The sequence below is a fragment of the Phasianus colchicus genome, chromosome 5 (genome assembly GCF_987193195.1).
Source record: "Phasianus colchicus chromosome 5, bPhaCol1.hap1.1, whole genome shotgun sequence".
Lineage (NCBI taxonomy): Eukaryota > Metazoa > Chordata > Aves > Galliformes > Phasianidae > Phasianus > Phasianus colchicus.
The window spans coordinates 15118791-15145752 of record NC_143440.1 but is presented as its reverse complement, the minus strand read 5'-3'; the positions used below and the strand labels follow the sequence as shown (position 1 = coordinate 15145752).

At 49.7% G+C, this 26962-nt stretch overlaps 4 protein-coding genes and 1 long non-coding RNA gene across 8 annotated transcripts in view; all 5 read left to right on the top strand.

The window, feature by feature from the left end:
• The first annotated feature begins 4 nt into the window (after window positions 1-4).
• Window positions 5-4878, top strand: SYT8 (synaptotagmin 8). 3 transcript variants are annotated; one of them, XM_090140594.1, is made up of 9 exons: window positions 5-1104; window positions 2271-2402; window positions 2661-2818; window positions 3142-3237; window positions 3428-3595; window positions 3740-3907; window positions 4045-4162; window positions 4268-4401; window positions 4487-4878. In XM_090140594.1, the coding sequence occupies exons 2-9, from the start codon at window positions 2288-2290 to the stop codon at window positions 4718-4720; spliced, it is 1191 nt and encodes a 396-aa protein (XP_089996720.1). In that variant the 5' UTR covers window positions 5-1104; window positions 2271-2287; the 3' UTR covers window positions 4721-4878. The 3 variants fall into 3 exon arrangements, with proteins under 3 accessions (XP_089996720.1, XP_089996721.1, XP_031469830.2); XM_090140595.1 differs by having other exon boundaries at window positions 2661-2864; XM_031613970.2 differs by having other exon boundaries at window positions 5-2402.
• A 2784-nt stretch (window positions 4879-7662) lies between these two features.
• LOC116242982 (uncharacterized) lies at window positions 7663-13910 on the top strand. Its single transcript, XM_031614049.2, has 5 exons — window positions 7663-7878; window positions 9148-9246; window positions 10049-10138; window positions 10793-10971; window positions 11165-13910. Exons 1-5 carry the CDS (start codon window positions 7833-7835, stop codon window positions 11963-11965), a joined length of 1215 nt encoding a protein of 404 aa, XP_031469909.2. The 5' UTR covers window positions 7663-7832; the 3' UTR covers window positions 11966-13910.
• A 138-nt stretch (window positions 13911-14048) lies between these two features.
• On the top strand, window positions 14049-16355 carry LOC149917762 (uncharacterized). Its single transcript, XR_016466750.1, has 2 exons — window positions 14049-14715; window positions 16326-16355. It is a non-coding gene; the product is annotated as an uncharacterized LOC149917762 (long non-coding RNA).
• Window positions 16356-17164: 809 nt separating this feature from the next.
• On the top strand, window positions 17165-18782 carry TNNI2 (troponin I2, fast skeletal type). Its single transcript, XM_031614051.2, has 5 exons — window positions 17165-17186; window positions 17502-17630; window positions 17758-17847; window positions 17969-18145; window positions 18482-18782. Exons 2-5 carry the CDS (start codon window positions 17508-17510, stop codon window positions 18578-18580), a joined length of 489 nt encoding a protein of 162 aa, XP_031469911.1. The 5' UTR covers window positions 17165-17186; window positions 17502-17507; the 3' UTR covers window positions 18581-18782.
• Window positions 18783-20324: 1542 nt separating this feature from the next.
• LSP1 (lymphocyte specific protein 1) overlaps window positions 20325-26962 on the top strand; it is a 39335-nt gene continuing 32697 nt past the window's right edge. For both annotated transcript variants that reach the window (XM_031614139.2, XM_090140587.1), the window contains exon 1: window positions 20325-20494. In XM_031614139.2, coding sequence (XP_031469999.2) covers window positions 20415-20494 — 80 coding nt within the window. In that variant the 5' untranslated portion in view covers window positions 20325-20414. The remainder of the gene's footprint in view (window positions 20495-26962) is intronic.

Sequence of the window (26962 nt, the reverse complement as noted above, 5' to 3'; positions counted from 1 at the left end):
GTAAATCTCTCATTTCCTAGCCCTTGTGTGCATAGCTGTCGTGTTTTTGACCAAAAAGCACAGGAGTCCCTATTCAGGAGGGACAAAGAGCAAAATCTGTAATTTGCTGTGCCATTTTTAGGACCCTTTGCAGAAAGCTGGGGCTATTGCCATATGTTACTAAATCACCTCTCAGAGCATGGGCTGCAACAGGGGTCTTGCTGCCATGCAATACTGCTTCACCAAGATGCTTCACTTCTGCAGACAGCACCACTGAAGTACTCGGCATGCACAGCAAACCCTCTTTCTCTGAGTATTTTTATTGGATATGTTCCCATTAACCCAAATTTCTCCTATGTATTTCTTCTGTGCACCCTCCAACTCTTCCTAATACAGTGCGAAAATTATCATAGAATCACAGAATGGCTTGGGTCGGAAGGGACCTTACAGCCCACCCAATCCCCTGCCTTGGGCAGGGCTGCCCCCAACCAGCTCAGGTTGCCCGGGGCCCCATCCATCCTGGCCTTGAGCCCCTCCAGGAATGGAACATCCAGTTTCTCTGGGCAGCCTTTGCCAGTGCCTCACTGCCTTCTGAGTGCTGAATTTTTGGTGTCTAAATATCCCCACACCACCTCTTTCTCTTCCGTGCAGCAGGATCACAAGGGAAGAAATGTGTAAGAATAAATGTGAGATGGGGATGCTGCTTGAAATCACCCTGACTGTGCACTCACCCCTTGTGCTGAGTGCACAGAGCCATGTGCTGTGCATATCCTAGCACTGCTACTGGGATATCTTGGAGAACTGAATTTTTCCAGGACAGTTTTCTGCAGCCAGGAGCACAGGTTTTGCTTCCTGCTCAGGCTGGGAGTTCCCTGCTGACTTTTCGCCTGCGTGAGCACCGCTTGGGTCAGCAGGAAGGTGGGGCCCACTGGTTCCTGGGTTGCCAAAGCAGACTTTCCAGTTTGGGTTGCACTGTGCAGGGAAAAGCCAATGTCCCTTTTGTGCCTATAGCTCTATTCCTGGCAGGGAGCTCTCTTGTCCCCAGCATGTTCCTACCATGCACTGTGGCTGGAGCAGGAGACCAAGCAGAGAGGAAAGGAGACTGAGGCTGAAAACAACACGGTGGTAAGTCTGGTTTTGGGTTTAGGGGAGAAGGGCAGGGCTTCCAGGACCTTTTGCAGAAGCCAAGAATGCTTGATGTTCCCAGACCGTGTCTCCATTGCCACAAAACAGCAGCTTGGGCCACACCCCAGATCTGGGATGAGCTCCTTTTAATGGGGGCTGATGGAAGATAGTCCTCCTTTAGGGTCTGGTGGGAAAAACATGATGAAACATCTGAATCTGTGCTGTATGGGCACCTGCTTGCTGCTGCTGCTGCTATGTCCACCCACTGTCACAATCTGAAGCTGGAGCCTGGCGCCTCCTAAATAGCACAGGTCTGTCACCAGGCTGCTGATTTCTGTGTGCAGAAACAGGAGAATCTAGCCATAAAAACCCAGTGGGAAGGCTGTGAGCTGAGATTGCATCCCTGATGGCACTGATGTCCCATATAGATGGCTCTGTGCAAGTAGTATGTCCCGCATCCTGCTGCCCCAGTGAAGATAGAGAGCAACTCTTTATCCCTGCAGTTACAGACAACAAAGCCTCCTTGTTAAAAAAATTAAAGATCATCCCTGTGTGAGGAACCCCACAGTGCTGGTGTGGCCAAGGTAAACACTTGCATACCTGCTGGCCCTCGTCACAGCACTGGGAGGAGTGCCCTGGGCCAAGGTTTGGTAGAGGCTGGCCTCCAGAAGCCTACTGGGGGTGTTTTCTGGTCCTTTTGGATGTTCCTGGTATGAGATATCCTCTGGCTGGCTTCAGCATCCAATTGAACATACTGAAGTCTCTGCTTGGTCCTCACCACGTGCACAAATCAGGCTGGCTCAGTTTGGGAACCGGTATGGTGGCACTGCTGCCACCTGGCATGTGGGCACAGCCTGGCTGGGGTGATGGAGCCAAGCCTGAGCCTGTAAGAGGAGAAGGAGAGGCTATATGACATCAGGAATCAGCTGCTGAAAGGAGATGGGGATTAAATGAAAAAACTGCTTGAGCAGAGCCGCCTTGCCCACGGGAACTGCTCCACTCCGTTTCACACTTCATTTCCTACGCGGCCAAGCCCTAAATGCTTACGCTGGGCTTTATCTTAACATTTTAATTGTGTTTACTCTCATTAGAACTCTGTGCTGCTTCCAGCATGTGAACTTCTGCATATGAAATCCCCACCCTGTTCATTTTTTTTGCCTCCTCAGGTCACTTGCACTCTGCCATGGCCAAGTCACAGAGGAACGGCTGGGCTACAGCCTCCTCACCCCTTGCTAGCCCAGTGGTTACCACCACAGCTCCACCGGGCTTCCTTGATGGCTTTGTCAGCCACATCCCATGTGAGTACAGCTGGGCTTGCCCCTTTTTCTTTGGAAAGTGTTAAGAAATGGGTAGATGTGGCACAGAGGGGCATAGCTCAGTGAGAATGATGGGGTTGGGCTGCAGTTGGATTTGGTGATTCTAGTGATCTTCTCCAGGATTTTAAGCTCAAGCCCCAAGACATATCTTTGTAATGCCGAAACATGAGGAGGGCATTGTAAATGCACTTTGTGTGGTTTTGTTTGGCTTTAACTCTTCTGTTTACTTCATTGCACCAGTACCCAGATGGGCGCTCATTGCTGTGGCAGTGGCAGTGGCTGTTCTCCTCCTCCTCTTCCTCATCTGCATCATCAGGTGCTGCTGTGGCAAGAAGAAGCCCAAGAAGAAGGAGAAAGTTGGATTGCTCACCTTCAGTGGCTCCACCACAGCCAGCCTTGTGCGTCCTGCTTTCTCCTGTCCCCTGGTCCACTCCTAGCAGGGAGGTTTGTTCTGTGATGCCCATCTCCCCAGCACATGCCCAGAGTGGTGGGAATGCTTGTGGGTGTACAATTGGGCTGGGATTGTGGGGGAGGCTCTTTTAAATGTGATTTTAGAACAAATTGATCCATACGATGCATCATGCAAGGATGGAGAGCAGGAATGTGAACTTTGTCGCCATGGGCTTTCAGCAGACCTGGGGGTCCCATCCATGCAACTTAGTATGAGGAAACACAAGGCTCTGGAACCTTGTCCTGAAGGTTGTGTTGCTCTTTGCCATAGGTGCAGCCTGAGATGGAGGACCTGGAGCAGGGCCCAGAGGAGACAGGACGAGGAAGACTTCAGTACTCTCTGGAGTACAACTTCCGTGCACAGGAGGTGAGGCTGCTGCAAGGCTGTGCTCTGGCAGAATCCTTTGGTGCCCAGCAGGACCCAGGCATCCATACCTGGTGCACCTCTGCACCCAGCTGGCATACTGACATGGTGGGATGACATCCTTGTTGCACTTGCTTGCTTTTCACCTGTCACTATCTTCTGCACAATGACGTCATGTGTTGTTCCTTTTAAGCTGAAAGTTGGTGTGAAGCAGGCAGCTGATCTGAAAGCCATGGACAATGGGGGCACATCTGATCCCTATGTTATTGTCTACCTGACATCAGATATGAGAAAGAAGTATGAGACCAAGGTTTACCGCAAGACTCTGAACCCTGTCTTCAACGAGAGCTTCTCTTTCCAGGTAGGAAGCAACAGCTGCTGCTGATTACCTTGAGGATTCCTTTGCTACCAGGATGGGAAAGCAACAGAAAAACCTGCTGTTGTGTCTGTCCCGCCATTGCACATGGCAGGGAGTAAGGTTGGGTTGCTGGATTTTCCCCTGCAGGTGCCCCAGGCAGAAGTGTCTGAGGCCACGCTGGTGATGCAGATCTATGACTTCAACCGCTTTGCCAAGCACAACATCATTGGTGAGGTCCGCCTGCCCCTGGCCAGTGTCAGCCTGCAGCACATCATCGAGCAGTGGAGTGACCTAGTGGTGGCCAGCAAAGTGGAGGTTGGTCCTAGCAGGTGGGACACACCATGGGGTGAGACGTGGTGCTGCTTCTCTTTCCACCACCCCACAGTGAGAGAAAGCAGTGGGTATCCTTCACCTTGAGAGTCCTCCAGCTCACTGGCCCCTCTCTCTATCAGCAAGAGCGGCTGGGTGAGATCTGCTTCTCACTGCGCTATGTCCCCAGCACTGGCAAGCTGACAGTGCTCATCCTTGAGGCCAAGAAGCTGAAGCGGATGGACTCCCACGGGCTCTCAGGTAGGCAGGGTCTGCTTGCACTCTCTACCTGGTGCTATTGATAGCACCAAGAACTGTAAAACCTCAAGGACTCTTGGTGTGGAGCCATGTCCATTCTCTCCTCAGATCCTTTTGTCAAGGTGCATCTCATCCTGAACAAGAAGAAGTGGAAGAAGAAGAAGACAAGCGTGAAGAAAAACACCTTGAGCCCTTATTTCAATGAGGCATTTGTCTTTGAGGTGCCTTTCAATCAGATTCAGGTGGGTTTCCCTTCAGTGCCCAAGGCTGAACAGGCCCCTGCTCTGATGAAGGTCCAACTGACAGCTTTTCCTGTGTCTCCACCAGAACGTGGATGTGGTCATCTCTGTCTGGGACTATGACAAAGTGACCAAGAATGAGCCCATCGGCAAACTCTTCCTGGGCTGTCGGGCCACTGGTAACCAGCTGCGGCACTGGTCTGACATGCTGTCCAACCCACGGCGTCCCCTCGCCCAGTGGCACAGCCTGCAGCCCCCCGATGTGGTGGACAAGGCCCTGGGGTTGAAGTCCCACCTCAAGCTGCCTCTGACCACCAGATAGCGAGAGGCAGCTCTGGCCCCCCCTGCTCTCTCATTTGGGCAGGATGGAGGTTTTCAGAGGTGTCTGGATGCAGCTCTGCAGCTGGCTGATGCTGGAGAGGGTGATGTGGATGCAGAACTGGCTTGTATCAGCCACTCACAGTCTGGGGGATGAATACAGAGAGCTCTAAACTTATGGAAAAACATTGTGTCCTTTGATATTTTTTGAATAGAAGATTATTACTACAGAATCACAGGTTGGAAAAGGCATTCAAGATCACTGAGTCCAACCATCAGCTGGACCTAATAGGTCCCACCACCAAACCACGCCCCTTAGTCCATAAATCTCTGAACTACCTCCAGGTATGGAAACTGCACCACTTCCCTGGGCAGCCCATCCCACTTCTTGACCCACCCTCTTAGGAAACCACCTTGTGAATGCTATGCTTATTAAGGCTGAGTTGCAGCCGTCTTGTCAGTTCTCTGTGGGTTTCATGTAGTCTGGGTGCTGCTTGTGCCCTCACATCCTCCTTGTGGTGCCTTAAGGTGGGAGGTGGGTAACTAAAAATCCCTCCTGTTTTGAGGTGGATCCTCTGCATTGTCTGCAGCCTCAGGAGCCTCTCAGCTCACGGAATTAGTATTTCAATGAGCTGACAAAGAAGGGGATTGCTCTTAAGAGAGTTTTAATTCAGTTGAGAAGACTTAAGCTAGATTGGCACATTCGCTGCCTGACCCCACTCTGTTCCTGGCAAAGAAATTGCTCTTACTCCGAAATACATCTGGAAAACCCTTCTTCTTTTGTTAAACAAACAGCCATAGCACAAAGATTTGGGCTCGTTTCACTGTATTTGGCCTCAAACTACAAAAGGGAAGTAATTTGCACCAGGCAGCCTGTAGGAAGATGTAGGCTGCAGGTTCTGGAGTAGGGAGAGCCCCAAGCCATTAATATTGAAAAGCCGTTAATCTGCAATTATCCCAAGACCCATGCAGTGACTATCTGAGAGTTAAACAAATACGGTGAGGCTGAGGAAGATTATGAAAGCTCTTGATAGAGATTAATGACCCAAGCTTAACTATAAAAAGCTACTGTGCCTGTTTCTTAATAAATGTTCCCTAGGCTTTGCCTTTGCTGTGATGGGGGTGGGGGGGGAGGGTGGAAATTACAGAGTTGTTTGGGGATAGCTGTGACAAGTGGAGTATGGCTTCTGGTTGGGAGAACAGCACAAGCTGGGTGCTCTTAATGAAACGGAGGAGGAAATCAGTCACCTGAGAAGTACTTACAGAAGGATGCCGAGTGAGTTAAAGCCTCAGCCTTAAATCAAACTGGAGGGGATGATGCAGAAGGGAAAGCTGCTGTGTAAGAATTCTGGGGGCATCTGGGGACTCAACCAGTAAGTGCTCATCAGGGCAGGTGTACTAGTGCCACAGATGAGCCTCACTGAGGCATAAATCCACTTGCTGATCTGCTCCCTCGAGAGGAAAGGATGAGGGGATTGTAACTTATTTAACTCTTGAGCACAGCTCACGTGGGAGCCTATTCATAGGAAGGGGGATAGCTCCATCTTGTGCTAAGTCTGGTGGGTAGAAAGGCTGGATTCTTCTTGACCCTCCATCAGCATGTTCCCATGGCCTTAGCAAGGTTGGTTGGCTGTCCCCTTGTCGCAGCTGTGTCTCTTGCCCAAAAGGCTTCCTTATGCACTTGGAGGACTGACCACGGAAATGCACTTCTGAATGAAGTGGAAGATGCTGCAGTGGAGGATAAAAGAAAGCAATGTTAGCTGAAGGTGAAATCTCAGCGTGTGCCTGTGCTGGATTCCCACATCTGCATCTAGAGGGCAGGGCAGGTACATGTTGAATGACCTGAGTCTCCATGTCCTCAGTTGTCTCAGTTAGAGCTCTGCCTCTTTAACCAGGTATCCTTCCTCTAGAAACAGGGATTTGTGTAGGAGAGAAAAGCCTGTTGCTGTGGTGCATGCCTGGGTCTCCTTCTCACAGACCATACTCACCATGTGGTGCAATGAGAACTACCAGACCCTACAGACCTTACACAAAACTCTAATTTGGGCTGGTTTCTGGCAGAGGAAACAGACTCACCAGATCACCCAGAAATAGAGCAACATGCAGCAAGAAGAGTCTGTTGAACGCTGTTGACCAGCCAGAAGCAACAAGCCTTGGGCATGTCTGACTGCAAAGCCCAAGGCCACAAACCCTAATGGCGAGAGAAATGCAATTGGTATGAAGGAGAAGAGGGAAATAATCCTGAAGGTGATCAGACCTTGGATGGGATGTGAGATCTCCATGCCTGAGGAAGTTCTTGCCATGTGGTTCTGAGCAGGACCTAGCTCTCGATCCAGCCCTGATGGTGGCCCTATCTGGGGCTGTGACAGGTGACATCAAGGAGACTCTCTCAAAGATAATTATTCCCTTATTTGGTGATTTTATGACTATTTGTTCGTGTACTTCAAGAAATCAGCCTGGAAATTGGTAGCAGGCGAATGCTGAGCATTACACATGCTTGTCACCATTTGTCTGCTGTGAGACAAAAATGATTATGGGCTGTCATCGTTCAGCCTGGCTATGCGCTGGCTGTCCTCCAGCTCAGATTTTTTGGCTAGTCTCACAATTTTTGAGCACTGGAGACTATCTAAGCTTCCCTCACGAGGAACGAGCCTGCCTGTTTTATAATGATGCTAGTTAATGAATATTTATCTCACCATTTTATTGTGAAACTTTGCCATGCGACGTGTTTCTTTTTTAAAACTTCTCAGCTCCAGGACTTGCAGGATCTTATGCCAATTGCAGCTTTTTCTTTTAAGGAATATTTTTAATGTGGTTGCAGAAAGAGGGGAACAAAATACTGAGAGCAGGATGCCTGCTGGCTTGAGACCTGGAGGCAAAGCACAGTTTGCTTGTTTGCCTGGAAAAGCAGCGAGGGCCTGTGGGATGGGTGGGCTCGGAGCAAGGGGTGTGAAAGGCAGGAGTTGGGAAGTCAGTGCCCCCATACTGGAGGAGAGGTGGAGGGCTGCCTCCCCCGTACATCTCTGCCATGCTTAGCACCGAAACTACGTCTCCCAGGCTGCCCTGCTGCCGTTGCTCCCCGGGAGGGGGAGGAGAGGGGGGTCTGCTTGGGGGGGATGAAAGTCCTGGCCCTACAGTGCTGGCTGCGTGCCTCTGCCCACGGTAAAACGCCCGCCTAGGGGGGATGCTTTGGGGCAGAGTCCTGTGCGGTGTGGGGGTGGCTGCCCTGGGGAGGGGGAGAGGGAAGAGCGTGGGGTCCCGGAGGAAGCGTGGGAGTCTTTGTCCTGCAGCTGTGGGTGAGTGGGGAGGGGACTGCTGTGGGTGCGCCTGCTGGTTTCTCACACAGGCAAGGAGCCCCTTCCCGTCCCCCCTTTTCCTGATCCCCTTCTCTTTTTCCCATCCCTTGCCCTTTCCCTCATCTCCTTCCCTTCCGGGTGCCTCCATAACCGGGATGCTGCGCTCTCGGCGCCATGTGTGACTCGCAGTTTGTACTTCACAGGAAGTGGACATCTGGAGAAAGCAATTCATGGATCTGTGATCCATAAAGATTTTGAGCTCAGACTTTAAGGGACAGATAGGCTGACCCCTGTGTGTGGTTTCTCTGAGGATGTATGTTCAAGGGAATTGAAAGACTGAGTGCTAGGACATCAAATATTTATGGGTAAATAAAACTAACCTTTTTGCAGGTGCACTGATCTGGATTCTGTTAGCCGTCACCTTCTAGCCTAGTTACAGAAATACTCACCGTTCAGTAGCAAACAGTGAACATTTTAAAAACAATTCTTATTTAAAAGTAGAAGTTCTACCCCCCGCCACTTCTTCTACCCCCATTCCTACCCTTTTTCTTATCTCTTGCCCCCTCCATTGCAGTCTGGCTGCTGCTATTCCTGCCCTAGCAGGGTTTATGCAGAGGGCTTGAAGAAAGCAGGGGACAGACTCTTTAGCAGGGTCTGTTGTGATAGGACAAGAGGGAATGGTTTCAAACTAAAATAGGGGAGATTTAGAATGGGTATAAGGAAGAAGTTTTTTACAGTAAGGATGGTGAGGCACTAGCATGGATTGCCCAGAGAGGTGGTAGATGCCCCACCACTGGAGACATCCAAGGTCAGGCAGGATGGGGCTCTGAGCATTTGATCTAGTGCAGGTGTCCCTGTTCATTTCAGTGGAGTTGGACCAGATGGCCTATAAGGTTCCCTTCCAGCTCAAACGATTCCATGATTTGCTTCTGGGTCAGTCTCATGACATGGAGGTGTCTTCAGGACCCCTTTACTTTGAGATCACTTCCATATCTGCAGAGAAAACCTCCTTCCCCAAACAACGCAGGACTGATAATGGATGCAAAGAGGTTGTTTCTGCTCCTGGAAAGCTCCTTTGGTCCCAACCTTGTAGTTCGACAGAAAAACCTAAACCTCTGATTTTTATGTATCTCAGGCCTCAGCAGGATGGAGCCATCAGAGAAGCAGCATGAGGATGCAGTGGCTTTCATGCTGCAAGGCAAAAAGTGCCCCTCGAAGAAGAATGGTGTCACAGGTGGGTGAGTGCCTGCATGCCAATAAGGGGGGATTTCTTATCCAGCCACGCTAGCTTCACACAAAATGGGCACTCATTGGAGTTCAGTTTGAACAGATCTGATACCCTGAAGTTAATCAGGAACAACTGTTTTGAAATGAGGCCTCAAGCTGTAAAGAACAAAACAAAACAAAAAACAAAGAAAAACCCAGACCCATATTTTATTTGAAATCATATGAATGGTATCTGGAAAGATGATGGGTTTCCAAACAAGTGTGAAGCTGAGTCAATGCTCTATCATCCTGCCTGTAACTGTGGACATTGCGGACATCCCTGTCTGAGCCAGCTGGCTGGTGGCAACAAGCACGGGCACCTCAAGACACAAATCCTTCAGCATTTGTTTAGAATGAGGAAAATTGCATGTTTTGAACCCCATTCCCACTGCCTGAGGCGACTTTGAAGTTTACTAGCCCAGATGGAGACCCAGCCAATGTCTGAGCTTACATGGACTGGAGAGTATTTTTCTCTTCACTTGCTTAAAATTCAGAGCACAGGAGCCACAATTTTGGCAGCCCGGTTAAAATACTTGGCCTTGATTTTACAAAAAGCCAGTGGGGAACTTTACTCTGGATATGACAAAAGACAGGTTCGCATTTGCAAAGTCCAGAAGAAAACTCCTGAAGGTCTCTGTGCTGTGTTGCTATGCTTGCACTCATGCCAAAACACCTCTGACTTTTGAGTATGGGTAGTGTTCTTGAAAGGTGCTCACTGGGGCTGGGTGCTGGGTTGTAATCCAGTCTGAGCTCATCTCTCCCCTTTCCAGGCTGGATTCTGAGGAACCTCCAGAAGACCTTCCAGAGGCCAACCTCCCTGCAGCTCTCTTCTCCCATGGCTTTTTCTCAGTGTTGGACAGGTAGGTGAGGCCATTGAAGGTCTCCATAGCCGCCAGAGTTCAATACATGTGAGATTTCTTGAGTTTTGTTTTTTTTCTGTTCTTTGTTTTTTGACCCTTATGGTCACTTTTTTCTTCTTCTTTTTTTTTTAATTTTTTCCCCTAACACAGTATCCTCACTGCTGCTTTATTTTGGCACAGTCCACCTAAAAGACATTTTGAGAGCAGAGACATGTTGAAACTGTATTCATTTAAGCACACGACTGTCTCAGTCTGTTCTCCAGACATGTCCTGGCTCTCGTTCTGGTCTTCAGCAATGTGTGAAGTTGCCCAGATCCAAGAAGGACTGTGATCAGGTGTCAGGTCACTGCAATAATTCTATCTCAAGGGAATGCTGGATGGATCACCTCCCAGACACATCAGCTGCTCAGGGCATCACTTCAGTGTTGGGCAGAGGTGTCAACTGTTGGCTTTTCCAAGGGTAGGGACTAAGGCACATTCTGTGTTACCTACCTGTGATGGAAGTGGGAGAACTCCTTGTGAGAAGTGAAATCTGAGTGTAGGACTCCTCGCTTATGAATACAGCTTCTCATCACTGGAGGCTGAGATTCAGGAAGCTCACGAAAGCACTCGAGTACTTGCATATGCCTATACTAACTTGTATTATTCCTACAGCCTCTTGTCCAAACCTGATGATAAGTAGAAGTGAGGCCCATGAAGAGAAGCATGGGGATGTGGTGCCTGCTGCCCTTCAGCATGGTGGGACTCACTGCTCCTTACTGCCAGCATCAGCAGGAGATGGCTGCTCCGACAACACAGCACTCCAGGGCTGGTGGAGCAGTCTGCAGGTCCAGGTGAACACTTAAAGTATATTTGTGCTTCCATCCATGGCAATGGGCTGGGTGTTTGGGATGATGATGTGCAAGGCCTTTGGAGTCTCTAGTATCTACTGATGTGTTGCAGTCTAAATGCCAGCTCATGTCTCCTTGCCCCTGCAGCTGGAGAAATGAGTTTCTGCTGACTCACCCATCCTTTTCTGTTTTGCAGATGGCATCCTGTTCCTGTGCCCTCAGAACCAGTCTCACATCTGCTTCTCCTCTGCCTTGTTCAGCAGGCTCCTCTTCCAAGGCCAAGCACTCCAGCCTCCTCTCCCTCTTCTCACCACCATCACGGATCTCTGAGCCTGATTACAGCTCTCTGCCTTGTGCTGGCTCCAAGAAATCTAGCAGAGGGAGCTGGAAGAAGAGCTCTCATTGCAAAGAGCCCCCTGGTCCCAAATCAGAAGAATCTGCACATTTCCCCTTCACAGGACCCATAATTGCTCAGATAACTGACTACATCTACCTGGGGAACCTCAATGCAGCCTACAGCGGCCGGGCGCTGTGCACAAATGGCATCGACAGCATCATTGACATGAGCAGCCTGCCCAATGACCACAGCCTGAGCATCGTCCCCTGCACCTGTGGGAGGGGAGGATTCAGGCACAACTGGTCACGCCTCAGAGTTGACATTCAGGGTTTCCTGCATGGAAATCTTCATGAAATAAGGCAGCCATGCTTCCTGGTCATCAACGAGTGCATCGAAGCCTTGATGGAGAAAGGGAAGCGTGTTCTCATTCACTGCAGGGATGGTTACTCCTTAGGCCCGACCTGTGTCATCCAATACCTGATGGTCAAGCACAGCATGAGACTGCTAGCAGCCTATGAACTTGTGAGGGCACGGTACCCACTGAAAATCCAAGAGGGCCATCAGGACCTACTGGTGGATTTGGAGATGTCCCTGCAGCCTGGTGGTGTCAACGTAGCATGCCTGAAGCACTCCCTGTCAAGAAAGATAGCATGGAGCTAAACAGGCATAGTGGCTGAAGAAGAAAAGCCAAAAGGAAAATAGCCTTAACTCCATCTCATGGGTAAATGAGATGACTGTCAGTGTGGGGTCTGTAGGACAGTGCTGACAAGATGCATAGGTGATGGCCTTTCTTTGCAGCAGTTCTTACAGACGGGTACTGGCAGAAGTACAGCTCTTAGGGACACACTAGAGGGAAAGGGAGAAAGTCTCATTTATGCAGAGGCTGAAAGTTTTTTAGTCGTAATGTAAGGAAATCCCCTGTGCTCCAGGTTGAAGAAAACTTTTCTTGGGAACTTTTGTTCCTTAGGGTGCAAGTACAGGTCACCTCCATGTCAGGGAATTAGAACTGCACGATCTTTTAAGGTCCCTTCTAACCCAAGCCATTTTGTGATTCTATGTGTCTCAGTCTCATGTTCTTTTTGAGAAGGAGAAGCCAACCACTGGATTGCTCAGTTGTTCTGCCTGAGCTTTCACTGTGAGCACAGTTGCTGTTGGGCTGCTGGGCTTGGTTTTGTTTTTTTTTTTTTTTTTTTGCCAACAGTATCTTCCATGGAAATTAGTCATCTGGTGTCATGTTGGACTAGTCACTGCATAGTCCCTGTCCACTTGGTTCTAGTAGGATGCTGAGGGGGAAGAATATCAGTGTAAAGGTGGGGAGATGGCTATGAGAGGCAGCTTGCGTGGATCCATCAGCCCAGTGCTTCCATCATGTGGTGGTTCCCTGGAGGAACCTAGTTCAGAAGTCACACTTGAGTGTCTCTACAACACAGTGCAGAGCCTCCTGTAAGGGCGAATCTTTGTTTCTGAGCAGCTTTGCAGGCTGGTGGAAGTGCTCTGAGATTGGTGGCCCATGTCCTTGGTGCATTGCTCTAGCATGAGGGGAGGGGAGCAAGGGATGGAGGCTAGTCATCTACTCCATGGGAAAGGTACCCAAACTTGAACACTGTGGCTACTTTTGGTTCCCATGCAGTGCTCGTGTTCATGTTTCATGTTCACAGAGCTAAGACAGCTGACTGCTCACAGTCTTCCCTGAGGGACTTGCCTGAAACTTGCTTATGCTCTCCTTGGGTTTTTCTGCAAGGAACTCGTTCATTTGTCACTCAAGCACTTGCATTACTTCACTTGGAAACCTCTGTTTCTCTTCATGTTAACTATGGCTTTGTGGTTTTTTGTTTTTTGTTTTTTTTTTCTTCCTGCTGCTCACTCGGTTTCTTCCTCATTCTAGGTCTGGGGCCCCTTTCTTTTTTTGGAGGACTGCTGCCCTGTGGTTTAACCTCTTTGCAAGGCAGCTCCAGGGAAATCTCTTTGCAGACTGAGAGATTCAGCCTTTCACTCACCCTATCAACACATCTCACCCTCTAGGACTCGTGTGTCTTACAGACAAATCTGTTAACCAACATTTGGTTCATGGGACTTTTCTTTGTGTTCCTTCAACTCACTTTCTGCACTGACCTGAAGCAATGAAGTGAAAGGAGAGCTGCTACCTGGAGGACTCGGTGGGGCAGCAGAGCATGTAGTTCTGTAGAGAGCTGGGGAAAATGACTGGAGAATCTTTGGAAAGGGTAATAAAGAGTTGGTTTAACTTTAGAGCCAAATGTGGCCTATGGATTTGGTACTGAAGGAAAAGTGAAGTGGGTGAATGCTGCTCCTGGCTGCTGAGGGTGGCTGCTGTCTGTTTCTGAATGTACTTTAGTCTCTATTTTTCTGAGAAACTGGCTTGAACTGGGAGAGGCAGGCAGCTTAGGAGAATCTGCAGGGTGATACCTCTCATCTACAGGCCATGAAGTGAAAGCAAGAGTCCTGATGTAGCGGGGTTGTGGTGATTTCACTACCCCATCTAGCTCTCAACATTTCTGGGTGGCTAATCCTGAGCAGACCCAGCCTTGCCCAAACAGGACACCAGTCCCATCTCGAGCTCTTAGTCTTGTTTTACAGTATCTGCTGTGCTGTGTGCATGATGCTACAGGAAGTCTGCAGCAGCATGTTTGCTGCTATCTGTAATATCCAAGAGAAAAATTTGTCACAGCCACATCTGAATCAGCTTAAAACCCTTTGGCTGACAGGGGCGGGAGCGCCTGGGCTGTGGGAGGAGGACAAGAGCTGTTTGGGCTCTTGTCTCCATGGGATCCCCTACACACACATGCTGCATCTGCTGTGGATAGGGCTGGTGAATATTTCCAGTGCCATTTCCATCCGCCTCTTGCTTGTGCTGTGGGTATGTGGGTGCACCTCAGCAGCTTTGGGGTTGCGTCACTTGCTGGTAGCATGGTGCTACCCAGCAGCAGCTCCGTTGTTTTGAGTGGTTTTTTTTTCTTAATAAAAACTTAACATCTAGTGTTAAAATACTTTACGTGGGGAGGAGCTGCAAATATTTTCCTGTGTGGTGACTGAGGTGAAAAGAAGATGCTAGCACTGAATGGCTTGCTCAGGGATGGCTCTCCTATGTGCTGCTGGTGGCTGAATGTTGGTGGGGTGATGCGTTATGCTGCGGGCTCCTTCCAGCAGCACTCCCCAAGGGCAGAGCTGCTCCACTCCTGCAGGGCTGCCTGGCCTGCCCTAGCCAAGGGAGGTGCATGGGGGCTCTTGCACACCATTGGTCTGAGAAGGTCTCCATGCCCTTAAAGAGAAGGTGGATTTTCTGCTGAGCCACCCGAGAAGCCCTTTTATACCTCCTTCCCCGGCCAGCTGCTTGCGGCTTGCCAGTCAGTCCTGGCCGGCCAGCGGGGCTCTCTTTCCTCCTCCGGACTCGGGTGAGCCCTTATGCATGTCTCTTACTGACCAGCTTGCTCTTACTGGGGTGGCAGGGAGGCAGATTTGCTCACCTGAATGTTGGGGAGGTAAATGCTGGGTGAGATGAGCTGCTTGGAGAGATGGGGGTGCTGATAAATCCGTCTCTGTCCTGTGCGGGTCAGAGGGTCTGTGCACCGGGAGCTCTCCCTCTGCCTTTCCCAGCTGCCTTCTTTCCCTTTGGTTTCATCCTCACTTGGTTTTGCGCTCTGCCTTCATCTTCCTAACTCCTCCCCAGTAGGAAAAAGCATCCTCCACTGTAGCAACTTCAGTTCTCCCCATCTGCACCCCCTCCCTCTGCCTGCTGCGTGCAGCCCCTTCCTCCCCAGATTGCCCCTCAGCACCCGAGTTTCCATAATTCAAAGGCTGGAGTCCCTGTTACTGACCATACCTTGCTATGGGGCTGATCTGGCACTGCTTCCCCATGCCCTTTGCGCTTTCAGTGCGGGTACACGGATATGGGAACGCCAGCAAAAATAGCTCCTGCTCCTCATCCACCTGTGGTGGCTTTTGCCTTGCATCGCCCCAACCTCCCTGAGTCACGGGGCCTGGCTGCGTCTGAGGAGACAGCTGCAGCTCCTTGTGCAGCTCCCCAGCCATTTTTAGAAGCACTTTTCCTCCCCCCGCTCTTCCCAGCAATGTGTTGTGCCCGCACATTTTCCAGGATAAGGTTTCCTCGGGGAGCTTGGCCCTGCAGCCTTTACCTCCTCCTTGGGCAACGACCCCCGTTAACATTTTGCCTCCCAGGTCTGCGGATTGCTGTCTATTAGGGGGTTCACTTCTCTATAAGGGAGTGGCTTCATCTGGGCTTGGCCAGTGCTCCTGCTGTACCCATACCCATGTGGGTATGAGCAGGAAACACTGCTCTGATAAGTAAAGCAGCATTAATGGGGAAGAATTGGCATCGAAAGGAACCTTTCCCTGAGAAATCTCCCCATGCCTTTGCCAACTCAGCAATAGCTTTCAGCACCATGCTTCGTTATCTGTGCTGAGCTTTCTCCCCTGCTCCATGCAATGCACACACGTGCTGGCAATCCTTGTCACCTATGGTCACTGCCTGGCTCTGTTCCCTATGCCAGAAGCCTCCCCAGCCTTTGGGATGATTGTTGTCCATGACGGTGTCAGTGCAGTTTTTCCCCTTTGGTAGACAACAAGATTGAAGCCTAAAATATTTGTGTTGAGTTTGCTACAGGCCTATACTATGAGGATTGTACAAAAGAACAACAGATGTATAATAGATTTTTTTCTCCTCCTTACTTCATTGTGTAGAGTGGTATATTGTCGAGTCAAGGAAAAAAAAAAAAAGCCTATAGGGAGCACTGTCACAATCTCTCTTTTTTTAGCCACATGCACTTGTCCCAGTGCACGTCTGGCTGTGAGCTGGCACATGTTTACCTTTCATCCACCGACTGCAGCCCAGTTTCCTCTGTGATGGAAATTTGAAGAAGTTGGGAAATCTGAGCAAAGCTGTTGTTCCTCTTTTTGGTGTCTGGGGGGATCTTGCTTTGTTCTTAAACCCAAGAAAGCCAATGCTAGCATGAATAATTGTGAATTATTTTGGTTCTTGTTGCAGGTTCACAACCATCTAAAGCAAGATGTCTGAGTAAGTTCCCATTTTCTGTCTCCAGTGTGTTGCTGGTGTTCAAACTTTTGTTCAGCTGCCAACTTTTACATACATACTCCTCTGCTTGTTTCCAATGAGGATGCTAACTGCCTTTTTCTCTCCTTTCTCTTCTTTTCCTTCCTTGTCCATTTGCTCTCCCTGCACAGTGAAGAGGTAAGTGTGTCCTGATGGGCTTTTTCCTTCTGCAGAGCTCATAGCATCGATCCTTGCTTTGTAGTTCCTCTGTAGCAAAAGCAGTTGTGGAGTGGTGGGAGGAAAGAATGTCCCATGACCTGGCTTTCCTGATGCCTTCTGGAGAAGAAGGGAAGGACGAGCAAAGTCCCTTTTGAAGGTCTTTGCTGGCACTTGGATGCTTTCCCCCTTTCCTGCTTCCCTAGCCGGCCACGAGATGGTGCTGGGAAGCGCTGCCCGAACAACTGCAGGGCCGCATCTCATTTGTCAGCAGCGGGGATGCAAAAAATCCCACCTATGGTGCTGATATTCAATGGGTGCATTGGGTGCCCACTAGCCCAGTGACCCAGGGAAGGCTAGGAAAGCACTCTGAGACAAGGTAGCACTTTTCAGAAGGAGAACAAGCCCTTGGCTTGGAGTCCTCGAGGAACCTGAGCAAGATTCCTCTGGTTAATGGTGCATGATATCTCTAAGCTAGACGAAGATGAAGCTGGTTTGGGGACCAAATATGTGATGAGCTGTGGGATTGAGTAGGCAAGAGGAAAAGATGAAGGAATGCATCATAACTTACCTTGTTCTCATTTTTCCCTCCTGCAGAAAAAGAGGAGGGCAGCCACTGCCCGGCGGCAGCACCTGAAGGTATGTGGCACTGCTGGGGCTGGGCAGGGTGTGTCCTGAACATCCCATCTCCCATCTGGCCATTGGCACTCTCCTGCTTGGGAAAGACCATGATACACAGTGTGGAGTTCCCCATACCCTTTTCTGCACCTTACCATGTCATACAGCAAGACTCTGGTGTGGGGGGAGGCTGGGGTCAGCATCATCCTGAGTTTCCCAGAAGTCCCCATGAGTTCCCTTTGCTCAGAGATGCTGGTATTTTGGACATGGAGAGCCCCCATCCTGTTCTCTCCTTTGCCCCAAACCCATGTTGATCTCCCTCCCGCTGCTTTCCAGAGTGCTATGCTCCAGCTTGCTGTCACTGAAATAGAAAAGGAAGCAGCTGCTAAAGAAGTGGAAAAACAAAACTACCTGGCAGAGCATTGCCCTCCTCTGTCCCTTCCAGGATCCATGCAGGAACTTCAGGTAAAGACTCCATTTCAGAAAGTATAGGGCTCCACCCCACAGACTGCTGCATTTAGATTGTCCTTCCCATCATTTCCCATCCCTGTGGGCCTCCCTTCACTCAGCATCCATCTACTTTTCCTCCCAGGAACTATGCAAAAAGCTTCATGCCAAGATAGATTCAGTGGATGAGGAAAGGTATGACACAGAGGTGAAGCTACAGAAGACTAACAAGGAGGTGAGCATCCACTGGAGCATCCGGCTCATCCTTCATTCCACTCCATGCTGCTCACTGGTGCATGGTCTGTCTCACAAAACTCACGCTCTGCTCTTTCTGCCCACTTCTCTCTTCCCCACAGCTGGAAGACCTGAGCCAGAAGCTGTTTGACCTGAGAGGCAAGTTCAAGAGGCCACCCCTGCGCCGGGTGCGCATGTCGGCTGATGCCATGCTGCGTGCCCTGCTGGGTTCCAAGCACAAGGTCAACATGGACCTCCGGGCCAACCTGAAGCAAGTCAAGAAGGAGGACACGGAGAAGGTACCACTTCCACTCCCATTAAGGCATAAGCTCCCAAGTTTTGGGGATGACATCTCCCTGCAGGATAGACTGGCAGAGCTTGAGCTAATCTCAGTAATGTCCTTCCTGCCCCATGTTTCCTCCTCCAACTCCCATGCGGTTGTAAACAAGGAGTCCAGCCCTGAAAGACATACAGCAGGGGTGGAACTGGGAGTCTCTAGCTAAGTTTTCCAGGGGAGGTGAAATGTTGAGCACTTGTGGTGAGGGTTCCCATGGGTGGATGGGTGAAAAGACACTGTTTGGGTCAGTTGTTACCCCATGGATCCACCTCTTCATGCACACTTATCCCTTCTGCAGGAGAAGGACCTCCGTGATGTGGGTGACTGGAGGAAGAACATTGAGGAGAAATCTGGCATGGAGGGCAGGAAGAAGATGTTTGAGGCCGGCGAATCCTAAGCACTGGTCTCTCCACTCTTGCCATTTCCACCCTCTTCCATCCCCTCCTGAGCATGGCCACAGCTGTGAGCATGGCCACCTCCCTGCCCTGAACCTCAACATGTCCTCACCATGCATTGAACCCACTGACTGGGTGCTGTTTCTCTGATTTTGTGAAGAGCTGCAGTCTGGAAGCAGCAGTGTAAATAAAGCTTTCATGGGAGAGGGGGATGTGGCCTGCCGTGATGGGGCTGAGGGTGCTTAGGGCTGTGGGAACACACTGAGGACACCCATCTCCATTGGCAGGCTGCTTGACTTGATGGTCAGCAGCACAGGGGATTCCCCCACCTCCCTCTCTCTTGGCCTCCATCTTGTCATGGGGTAGAAAGGCCTCTCTTCTAAGCTGGAGATCCGTTCTCTAACTCATAGCCTGCCCTCATGTCCCCCATTTCAGGAGCTTCCCTTCAGAAGCTACCAGGGCAGACAGAAGGGAAGGATGGAGACTGGGGGGTGGTGAGGAGCCATCTGCCAGAGGAAGGAAACGGGTGAGATCATGCCACAGTGCTGTCAGCTGCTCTACCTCCTCCTGCTTCTGCTTCTATTCTGGGGGGGAGGGGGAGTCTGTGGGTCAGGAGGTGGCTCCGATTTGTCCTTGCATCAGAGTTTGTGCCCATGATGCTGTGCTGTGTCCCCTCTCCATGTCCTTCATCTGGCCCAGAGCAAGGAGCACCTTTCTTTCTTCTCTCTCTGGATTGAGACCTGCTGCAAAGGTCACAGTCTGAGCAGTCTCCAGAAGCTGTCGCCATCCAAACCACTTCCCTGGGCACTTTTCCTAGGCCAACAAGCTCTGCACCCTATCTTGAGGCACACAGCATCTCATGCAGACCAGCTCCAGAGCTGGGGATAGACAGACTGCCTCTGCCAGGAGCTGAAGGGTTCTTACAGGGCTTTACTTCTGTCTATGAATAGGGTGTTTGGGCTCTGCTTCCCTGTAGATAAATGTGAGTTCAAGCTCTGGGAGATTCCACTGGGCCTCCACACTTGATGGCAATGGTACCTGTCTCAAAGGGTGGCAGAAGATGAGGGGAAGGACTACTAAAATCATCTAGTCCAACCATCAACCCATCTGCACCATGCCCACTAAGCCACATCACTCAATGCAACACTTATCCTTTTCTTGAATACCTCCAGGGACAGTGACTCCACCAGCTCCCTGGGCAGCCTGTTCCAATAACTCGAGGGAAGGAATGTTCTAGAACAAGATGTGAAGGGTGATAGCTGAAAGGTAGAAGCTTTCAGCCTTGGCACGGGGCAGGGGACACAGCCTATGCTGGCAGTGCACAACAACCATCTCCAGAACTGCAGGACATGTAAGGGGCAGCATATGCTGAGTGCCTGAAGCAGAGCGGGTTGTTATTTTGAGAGGTGTGTGATCAAGACTACCTTTGTGCCTGTGGTGATGGTGCCCAATTCACTGTAGGGTGATGCAGTTTAAGGCTGCAGTATTACCCCAAATTGGCCATGCCTGAACCATAAGTGTCTCTGGGGAGTAATGGGCTGCCATTCTTACTGCTGTGTGTGTGGGGGGTTGGGGGATGACCATGCCCCCAGCTGTCCCTTCATCTTAGCTTAATACTTCCTACTTTCAAAGCTTCTGACAGGCAAAATGTTAAAGTAATCCAAACGGTTGTTAAAAAAAATAATAATTTGCATTCCCTCTGCTCCTCTCCCTTCCCCCCCGAACCCTCAACCCACAAAGTTTCCGGCACAGCTCACTTCTGCTGAGCGCAGGAAGAGCAAAGCAGCGGCGGCAGCACCGCCTTGCATCATCCCTTCGTGCCAGCCAGGAGGGGATATGTCGGACCCTGAGGAGTGCCAGGAGGGTGCAGGAGGCACAGATCAAGTGGGAGATGAATCCTACCAGGAGACCGAGAGGTGAAGCTGGGGAGCCCAACGTCTGTGAAAGTGGGAGGATGGGGAGTTGGGTTTGTTGGTGGGGAAGGAAGTCTGTGGGTCTGAAATGAAGAGGATCCATGGGACATAAAAGTGGCCAGATGCTTTTGGAGAGGCCTTCCAGATAGGGCAAGATTTGGACTTCTCCTCGGTCCTATCTCCACTGAACTTCAAGGCCAATGGGAAGTTGATGCAATGGAAAACCTGTCCTCCATCACATGTGAGGTCAGCGACGGGTCTGGCTATGAGACTCAGGGCTGCCTTAGTGCTTTGCTGTTGAAACCTATCTTTAAGATGAGGTGGGGACAGATCCTGCTGTTCTCATGTGTGCACATGAACGGAGCGCTTTTGCGGGAAGGAAATAGAAAGTGGGAGGTCTGCCCAAGCCCCTCTTACTGTCTGCTACAGCTCGAGTGACCTTTGCTGGGCATGTCCTTGGAGACATTCAAGGTCAGGCTGAAAATGGCTCTGAGCAACCTGATGTAGCTGTAGGCATCCCTGTTCATTGCAGGGGAGTTGAACCAAATGACCTTTAAGGGTCCATTCTAACTCAAATGATTCTATGACTTGTGACACTGGATGCAGCTGTGGGATGGGGTTGAGAGATGATGCTTCTCTGAGGGTCTGATTTCTTTTTGCGTTGACTATTCCTGTAAGCTGAATTAACTGGGACATTTTTCAGGCTGTCTGCTGCCTTTTGTCAGTTTACACATCTCTCTCTTCCCCTGATCTGCTTTATTGCTTTATCAACAGAGATTAAAAAATTGCTCTGTTCACTCTACAATGGACAGCTTTTCATGGGGGTTAAAAGGGAAAGAGTAGCAGCAGAGACCAAATTACAGCTGCCCCTAATAAGGGAGGCAGAGATAAGCTGGGCTGAAAATCACACAAAAGAATTCAGACTGGGACTCGCTGGGTTTAGTCTGAGCATCCACAGAGCTTGGGGGGTTGCCTGGTTTTCTCCTCCAGCTTCAAAGCTCATATTAACATTTCTCCCAAAGGCAGCACGCTTCACATTGATAGAAAAACACCCCCTGAGTGACAGTAAGAGGAGAAAGACGTGTCATCTCCCATCACTAATGATTGCAGTGTTTTGGCTGACACCTGACAGCAATTAGCCTTGGCTGAAGCCTTGACTGGAAGCATCAAAAGGTGCAAAGCCTCAGCACGCTCAGCTGCCTGCAGAAATAAAGAGGGTTTGCTGCTGGGGGAGTGGGGTGATGGTTCAGCATGGCACATGCAATCCCAGGCTGTGCTCTGTGCACCCAGAAGGAGGATGGAGCATGGAGCAGTTGTTGGGGTATCTGGATCAGCCAAGCCTTCAATTTGTGTTGTCTTGGCTCAGGTGGGGCCATTCAGCAGCATCAGCTGCTAAGGCAAGGCCAAGTTTATCTTTTCTCTGTTTCCTGCTGGAGTTTCCCATAAATAAAGTAGGAAGTGATCTGTTCTTTGTAAACAGTGAAATTTTATTAAACTTGCTGCAAAGTTGTGTTTGTGAGTACTGATCAAAGGGTGGTGCAGACCTTTCTTTTCAGCTGAATTTAAATTAAAAAAAAAAAAACTAAATATGATGGGGGGAAAAAATAGAGAGCAAAGTAATGTTTGGTTTGGAAAACAGAGAACTGATATCCTTCCTGATTTGTATAATGGCTTCCTATATAGCTCTGAACTTCTCCTGCTTTTGTTTGCAATTAAATGTTGCTAGGTTCTCATGATTTCCACTCCCAAAATGAAGGGAGGAAGTGTTTGTTTGCTGCTTGGGGCTACGCTTTCTCACCCTGAGGCTAGCTCAGCTTTCTGATCTCCTCAGCTTAGGCAAAAGCTCTTTGCAAACTGGGGTTATGCTCTTCTGTGAGCTGCCATCACTCTATGGGAAGACTGAGCAGCGTGAACCTGATGCCTTGCAGGACATCCCATTGGAGCATGGCTCATGAGCAGGCTTTGCTGTGGAGCTACAGGCTGTGAGATGAGAGATCACCTCCTAAATTCTCCTGCTTCCTTCTTGCTGGGACTGCAGGAAGCCCTCAGCAGCCCATGTATGGTCAGCAGCAAGGGAAGGGTGATGCTGTGCCAGCAGCCTCAGGCTTTTCCTTGCCCCAGCTGTCTCAAATTCTCTGGATCATTGGAGGAGCCTCAAGAGCCCTTGCTAAGATGACTCTTGTTGCTAAGTATACCCATAGCTGTAAGCAGCTTGGTCAGGAAAACTGATATGGGGAAGTCCTCAGCATGTTGGATTCCTTTGCAGAAGGATGGCCAATCCCTGCTTGGGAGTAACTGGTCCAAGTCTGACCCAGCTGGGTGCATTGGCGTGAGAAGGAGTAGGAGAACAAACAAAGGAGGGCCAGCAGACTTCAGCTGGAAAATTCCATGAAACTGGGCAATACTTCAGCATTTCTATATTGGATATAGGTGCTCTGGCTGGGTTGTTAGGGATGAAGAGCTGCCTCTAATTATAGGGACGTATCAGGTGCCTTCACTGCCCCTTTCTACTTTCAGGAAAGCTTGCCTCTGAGCCTAGTTTGCAATGTAAAGCCATAGGTTTGGTGTATTAGTTAAGTAGGTGATTGCCCTGGAGGTCTTATTTGAAATTTTTAACTGCACAAGACTGTGCTGGCTGGAAGGCTGTAGAAAAGGGGGAAAAAAAGTGGGAATTTTTTCCAGCAGGTTGTTTTAAAACGTTCTGAGGTGAAATCTAGCTCTGAAGCCTGTGGGATTCCCTTCTCCATGGATTATGGAGAGAGCTTATTGTGGAACTGGGTGTGAAGGCATAGTGGGGGAAGTCTGGGTTGGGAGAGCTGGAGATCCAGAGGATCCCAGGAGGAGGCTTTGCCAAAATCCACTGTTGTGATGGGATGAGACTTCTGGCTGATGGGACACCAAACCCCTCCAACATCCCAGCCTTGCACACATCATCCCTATCACCCTGTTTCCTTATCTCTAACCTGACAAGCTCCTTCTAGGACTGAGCCTCTGAACTCACTGATGTGGTGCCTTGGCATCCTTTGAAGCCAGAAGTGTGAGGAATGGTTTCTCATGGGGTACCTCTGTTGTGTTTCCTCAATCCTTTCATGAAGAGAAACCCTGAGGCTGTGCTGCAATGAAAGCAAGCATAAGGATGTACTGTCTGATAGGGAATCTGGGGCCTTCACTGCTAGGAAGTCAGTTCTGTGTGGTGTGACCCCAGTGTGATGTGTACTAGAATAGCACCAGTATCAACTTGGTGAGTGCTCTTCAGTTTGCAGTCTATACCCATGGCACGCAGTGCAAAGAGGAAGGGTTATCTTTACTGTAAGGCCAGGGGACCAAGGTTGGCATCTTTATGAAGGGAAAGAAATACCTTAGCCATGGGATTTGTACTGTGCCAGTTAACAGGTATGGGCAATCCCTTACTGGGACACCTGCCAGGGCTTGGATATCTCCAATGGCACTTGACACCTATTTTTAGGCAACAGAATTGCTCTGAGCTCCCAAAACCAGAGATTTGTGTTGAGCTCTCCTGCTTATTAGCAGGTGTTTCTCAACTCTCGTGCTCTCTGGGTGCTCCATGGAGATGCAGCCACCAAGGGGTTAACCAGCCCTGCTTGGAGCCTGAGTGCATTTTCCCTGCCAGTGTATTCCTCCTAACGCACACCAGATGTGTGAGGAAGCTGCTGAAGTGTCTTAATCCCAGGTTTCGGCACTCAGAGTTGTCTTTTTCATGGGCAGTTCTGCAGAGGGATTCCTTGGGGCTTTGCAGGGCGGTGTGTGGGCAGGGCAGCTGGCAGCACCCAGGATTTTCCCTACTTCGAAGGAGCAGTGTGAGATGACTGTCCAGGGACTACATAGGCAAAGAGGAAAAACAGATGGGCACACCCCACTGAATTTATTAATGGATGGAAATAGAGTCAGAGCTCTTCTATTATCGGTGTGACTGGTGATTCACTTGCACCAGGGGGCTGAAAGATCGGAGCCACGTGGAAACACCTGCTTTGAGATGTGCAAGGCTTGCTTCATTTGGAGCTGAATTTATTCAGATTTCTTATCACATGGAAGTATAGGCCCAAATGTTTTTCTTAGCGCAAATCAGCGCCATCCCACTGTCTGCAATAAAGCTGTGCCAGTTTGCATCAGCTGGAGGTCTTTGGTTCTTTCCCTTACAAGCTCATTTTGCAAGCGGATCCTTTGTGAGGGATTTTTTCTGCATTAGCAAGCAGCCCCTCTCCTAGCTCTAGGTATCTGTTGCTTGCTTCTGCTAAATAGACAGTATGTGCAATTCGTTTTATCAAGTCCCTGCCAGATGGGATGGAAAATATGAACTCTTCCCCTGTTCATGCGCATGCATGTGCCTTTTCTGCTCCAAAAGCAGTTTCCTTTCCAGAGAAATGTTGCTCTAAAGCCATTAGCATTTAAAAAAAAAAAAAAAAAAGCTCAACTATTGACCTATTCTGAGCAATCACAACCATCATCCATTTGTGAAGCGCAAGTTCCCTCATTCCTAATAAAATGTATCACACTAATTGTTCCAATTATTGAAACGCTCTCAAAATCAGTGCCTCTTTGCAGTTGACACTCACCTCCATGTAACAGGAGCTGACAGCAGTGTGCTCCAAGGAAAGATTATTGGGATATTTAGTTTGTTTTCCCCTTCTCTGGTAGGGCTTCAGGTTATGCCAGGGGAAGTTCAGGTTGGGTAGTAGGAAAAATTTTTTCTCCCAAAGAGTGGTTAGGAGCTGGAACAAGCTGCTCAGGGAGGTGGTTGAGTCACTGTCCCTGGAAGTGTTCAAGAAACATTTAGATGTTGTACTAAGGGACGTGAGTTAGTGGGGAAATATTGGTGGTAGGGGGATGGTTGGACTGGATGATCTTAGGTCTTGTCCAGCCTTGGTGTTCCTATGATTTCTTGGGATGGTATTTGTCTCCCATTTCCTATTCCAGCTGACACGGTCCTTCATTCAGCTCCAGGTGCCCCTTGTGCCTACCTTGGTCCATCCCTCTTGATGCTATAACAGGAAGGCTTCATTCAACTTGCTACAAGGGCTGACTTTGGGCAAGTGAAGACTATTCTCATCTTTGTGGAGTCAAATATTGAGCTTCAGGCTTTTTGGATACGCCATACGCCACTTTTCTCTGCCCTTTTATAGTAGCTCCCATCTTTTTGCCCAGCTCCAATAAGGGAAGTATGGATGGATGCTGCAATCTGAGGTTAGATGTCTTCCCAAAAAGTGTGTCTTGGAAGTGGAGTTGGCAGGTGGTATCCAGGGATGCCTTCCTATCCCTTAGCCTACCCTGACCCCCTCTGGAGTAACAGCCTGGCAGCACGAAGCAGGGATTAGGTGGGGATCACCTCTGTGATTGAAAGCTAGCAACAGGACAACATGATCCTGTAAGAAGGCCTTTTATAGCTATTTCCTAGCGTCCTCAGTGAGGGGATGATCTTGGCAGCAGCTGCCTATAGCATATTCATCCAGGCTGGAATTTTGTCCTGCTGTGTGGCCCTGCAGGGGAGATGGATCCTATAGTGGTGACACTGGCTTCAAGGAGACTAAAAGTTCTTTTCTTGCCCTGCAATGTCCAACCTGCAGGGGCCAGGAGTGCCTTATCTACACTATTGTTTTGTTTTCCCATCTCTTTCCCAATGGTTTTGTTTATTTAACGTAGCATAAAGATATGGAGCATGCTGCAGGAGCTGTGCTGGCTCTACAAGCTGAACTAGCTTGCCTGAGTCACTTGGCCGCCTCAGGTCTTAATGGTGCTGGGCTGCCCTAGGTTGTGCTCACACCCTTCTCCTTGGTTGGCCTCTTTCTCCCTGTTATTTTCCTTTGTCTTCCTTTTCCCTCAGCCCCCTCATCATTTTTCTGTTTTGTATCATCACTGCAGCAAAGCTTCTCCTCTCTCCAGACTCATAGACTTGTATTTCCCCTCTCCCTGTGGGATGAAGAGATTTTAGTTTTAATGTCTGCCCATGAAATGCTCCACTGGGGACAGAATAGGTGGGTCCCTCCTCCATCCTGCATGTGGATGAGAGGGCAGCGGTGGGGTAAGGAATGAGGACTGCTTCTTCTCTTTCTGCCTCTTTGGATGTCATAGGAAGAAAGTCATTGTTGTTCCTGAGCCAAGTGCTTCAGCCCAATGACATGGTGTTTGTTGACTCTCTGGACTTGGCCCACAGTGCTACAAGCTCTTTCTTGTGAGCCAGCCCTCCTGCAGCCACTGACATCCCTCGCTTGTGGGGCTGCCCCATGTGCTGCAGGGTGAGCCCAGGGTCATGCTTGTGTCTGCAGAGCCCTTCCCTAGCACTTTCTGGATCTTCAGAGCCTGTGGGCCACGCTAATATCCTTGCTGGGACAGCTTCCACCCACAGCATCTACTTCCTTTAACACCCATGGGGTCATGCTTTGGCTTGGGAGTGTTCTTGCAAGTTCAGAACATCTACAGGGGGCTGGTTGTTCTGCCTTCTGGTGGTCCCTTGAG

Bases quoted from the DNA above. Each gene is read 5' to 3' on its own strand.
- SYT8 (XM_090140594.1), top strand. From the start codon at position 2,288: ATGGCCAAGTCACAGAGGAACGGCTGGGCTACAGCCTCCTCACCCCTT. The intron at 2,819-3,141 runs GTGCGTCCTGCT...TCTTTGCCATAG, and splicing joins GCTCCACCACAGCCAGCCTT to GTGCAGCCTGAGATGGAGGA. The intron at 3,238-3,427 runs GTGAGGCTGCTG...GTTCCTTTTAAG, and splicing joins ACAACTTCCGTGCACAGGAG to CTGAAAGTTGGTGTGAAGCA.
- TNNI2 (XM_031614051.2), top strand. From the start codon at position 17,508: ATGCTCCAGCTTGCTGTCACTGAAATAGAAAAGGAAGCAGCTGCTAAA. The intron at 17,631-17,757 runs GTAAAGACTCCA...TTTTCCTCCCAG, and splicing joins GATCCATGCAGGAACTTCAG to GAACTATGCAAAAAGCTTCA. The intron at 17,848-17,968 runs GTGAGCATCCAC...TCTTCCCCACAG, and splicing joins TACAGAAGACTAACAAGGAG to CTGGAAGACCTGAGCCAGAA.
- LOC116242982 (XM_031614049.2), top strand. From the start codon at position 7,833: ATGAAAGTCCTGGCCCTACAGTGCTGGCTGCGTGCCTCTGCCCACG. The intron at 7,879-9,147 runs GTAAAACGCCCG...TATGTATCTCAG, and splicing joins GCTGCGTGCCTCTGCCCACG to GCCTCAGCAGGATGGAGCCA. The intron at 10,139-10,792 runs GTAGGTGAGGCC...TTATTCCTACAG, and splicing joins TTTTTCTCAGTGTTGGACAG to CCTCTTGTCCAAACCTGATG.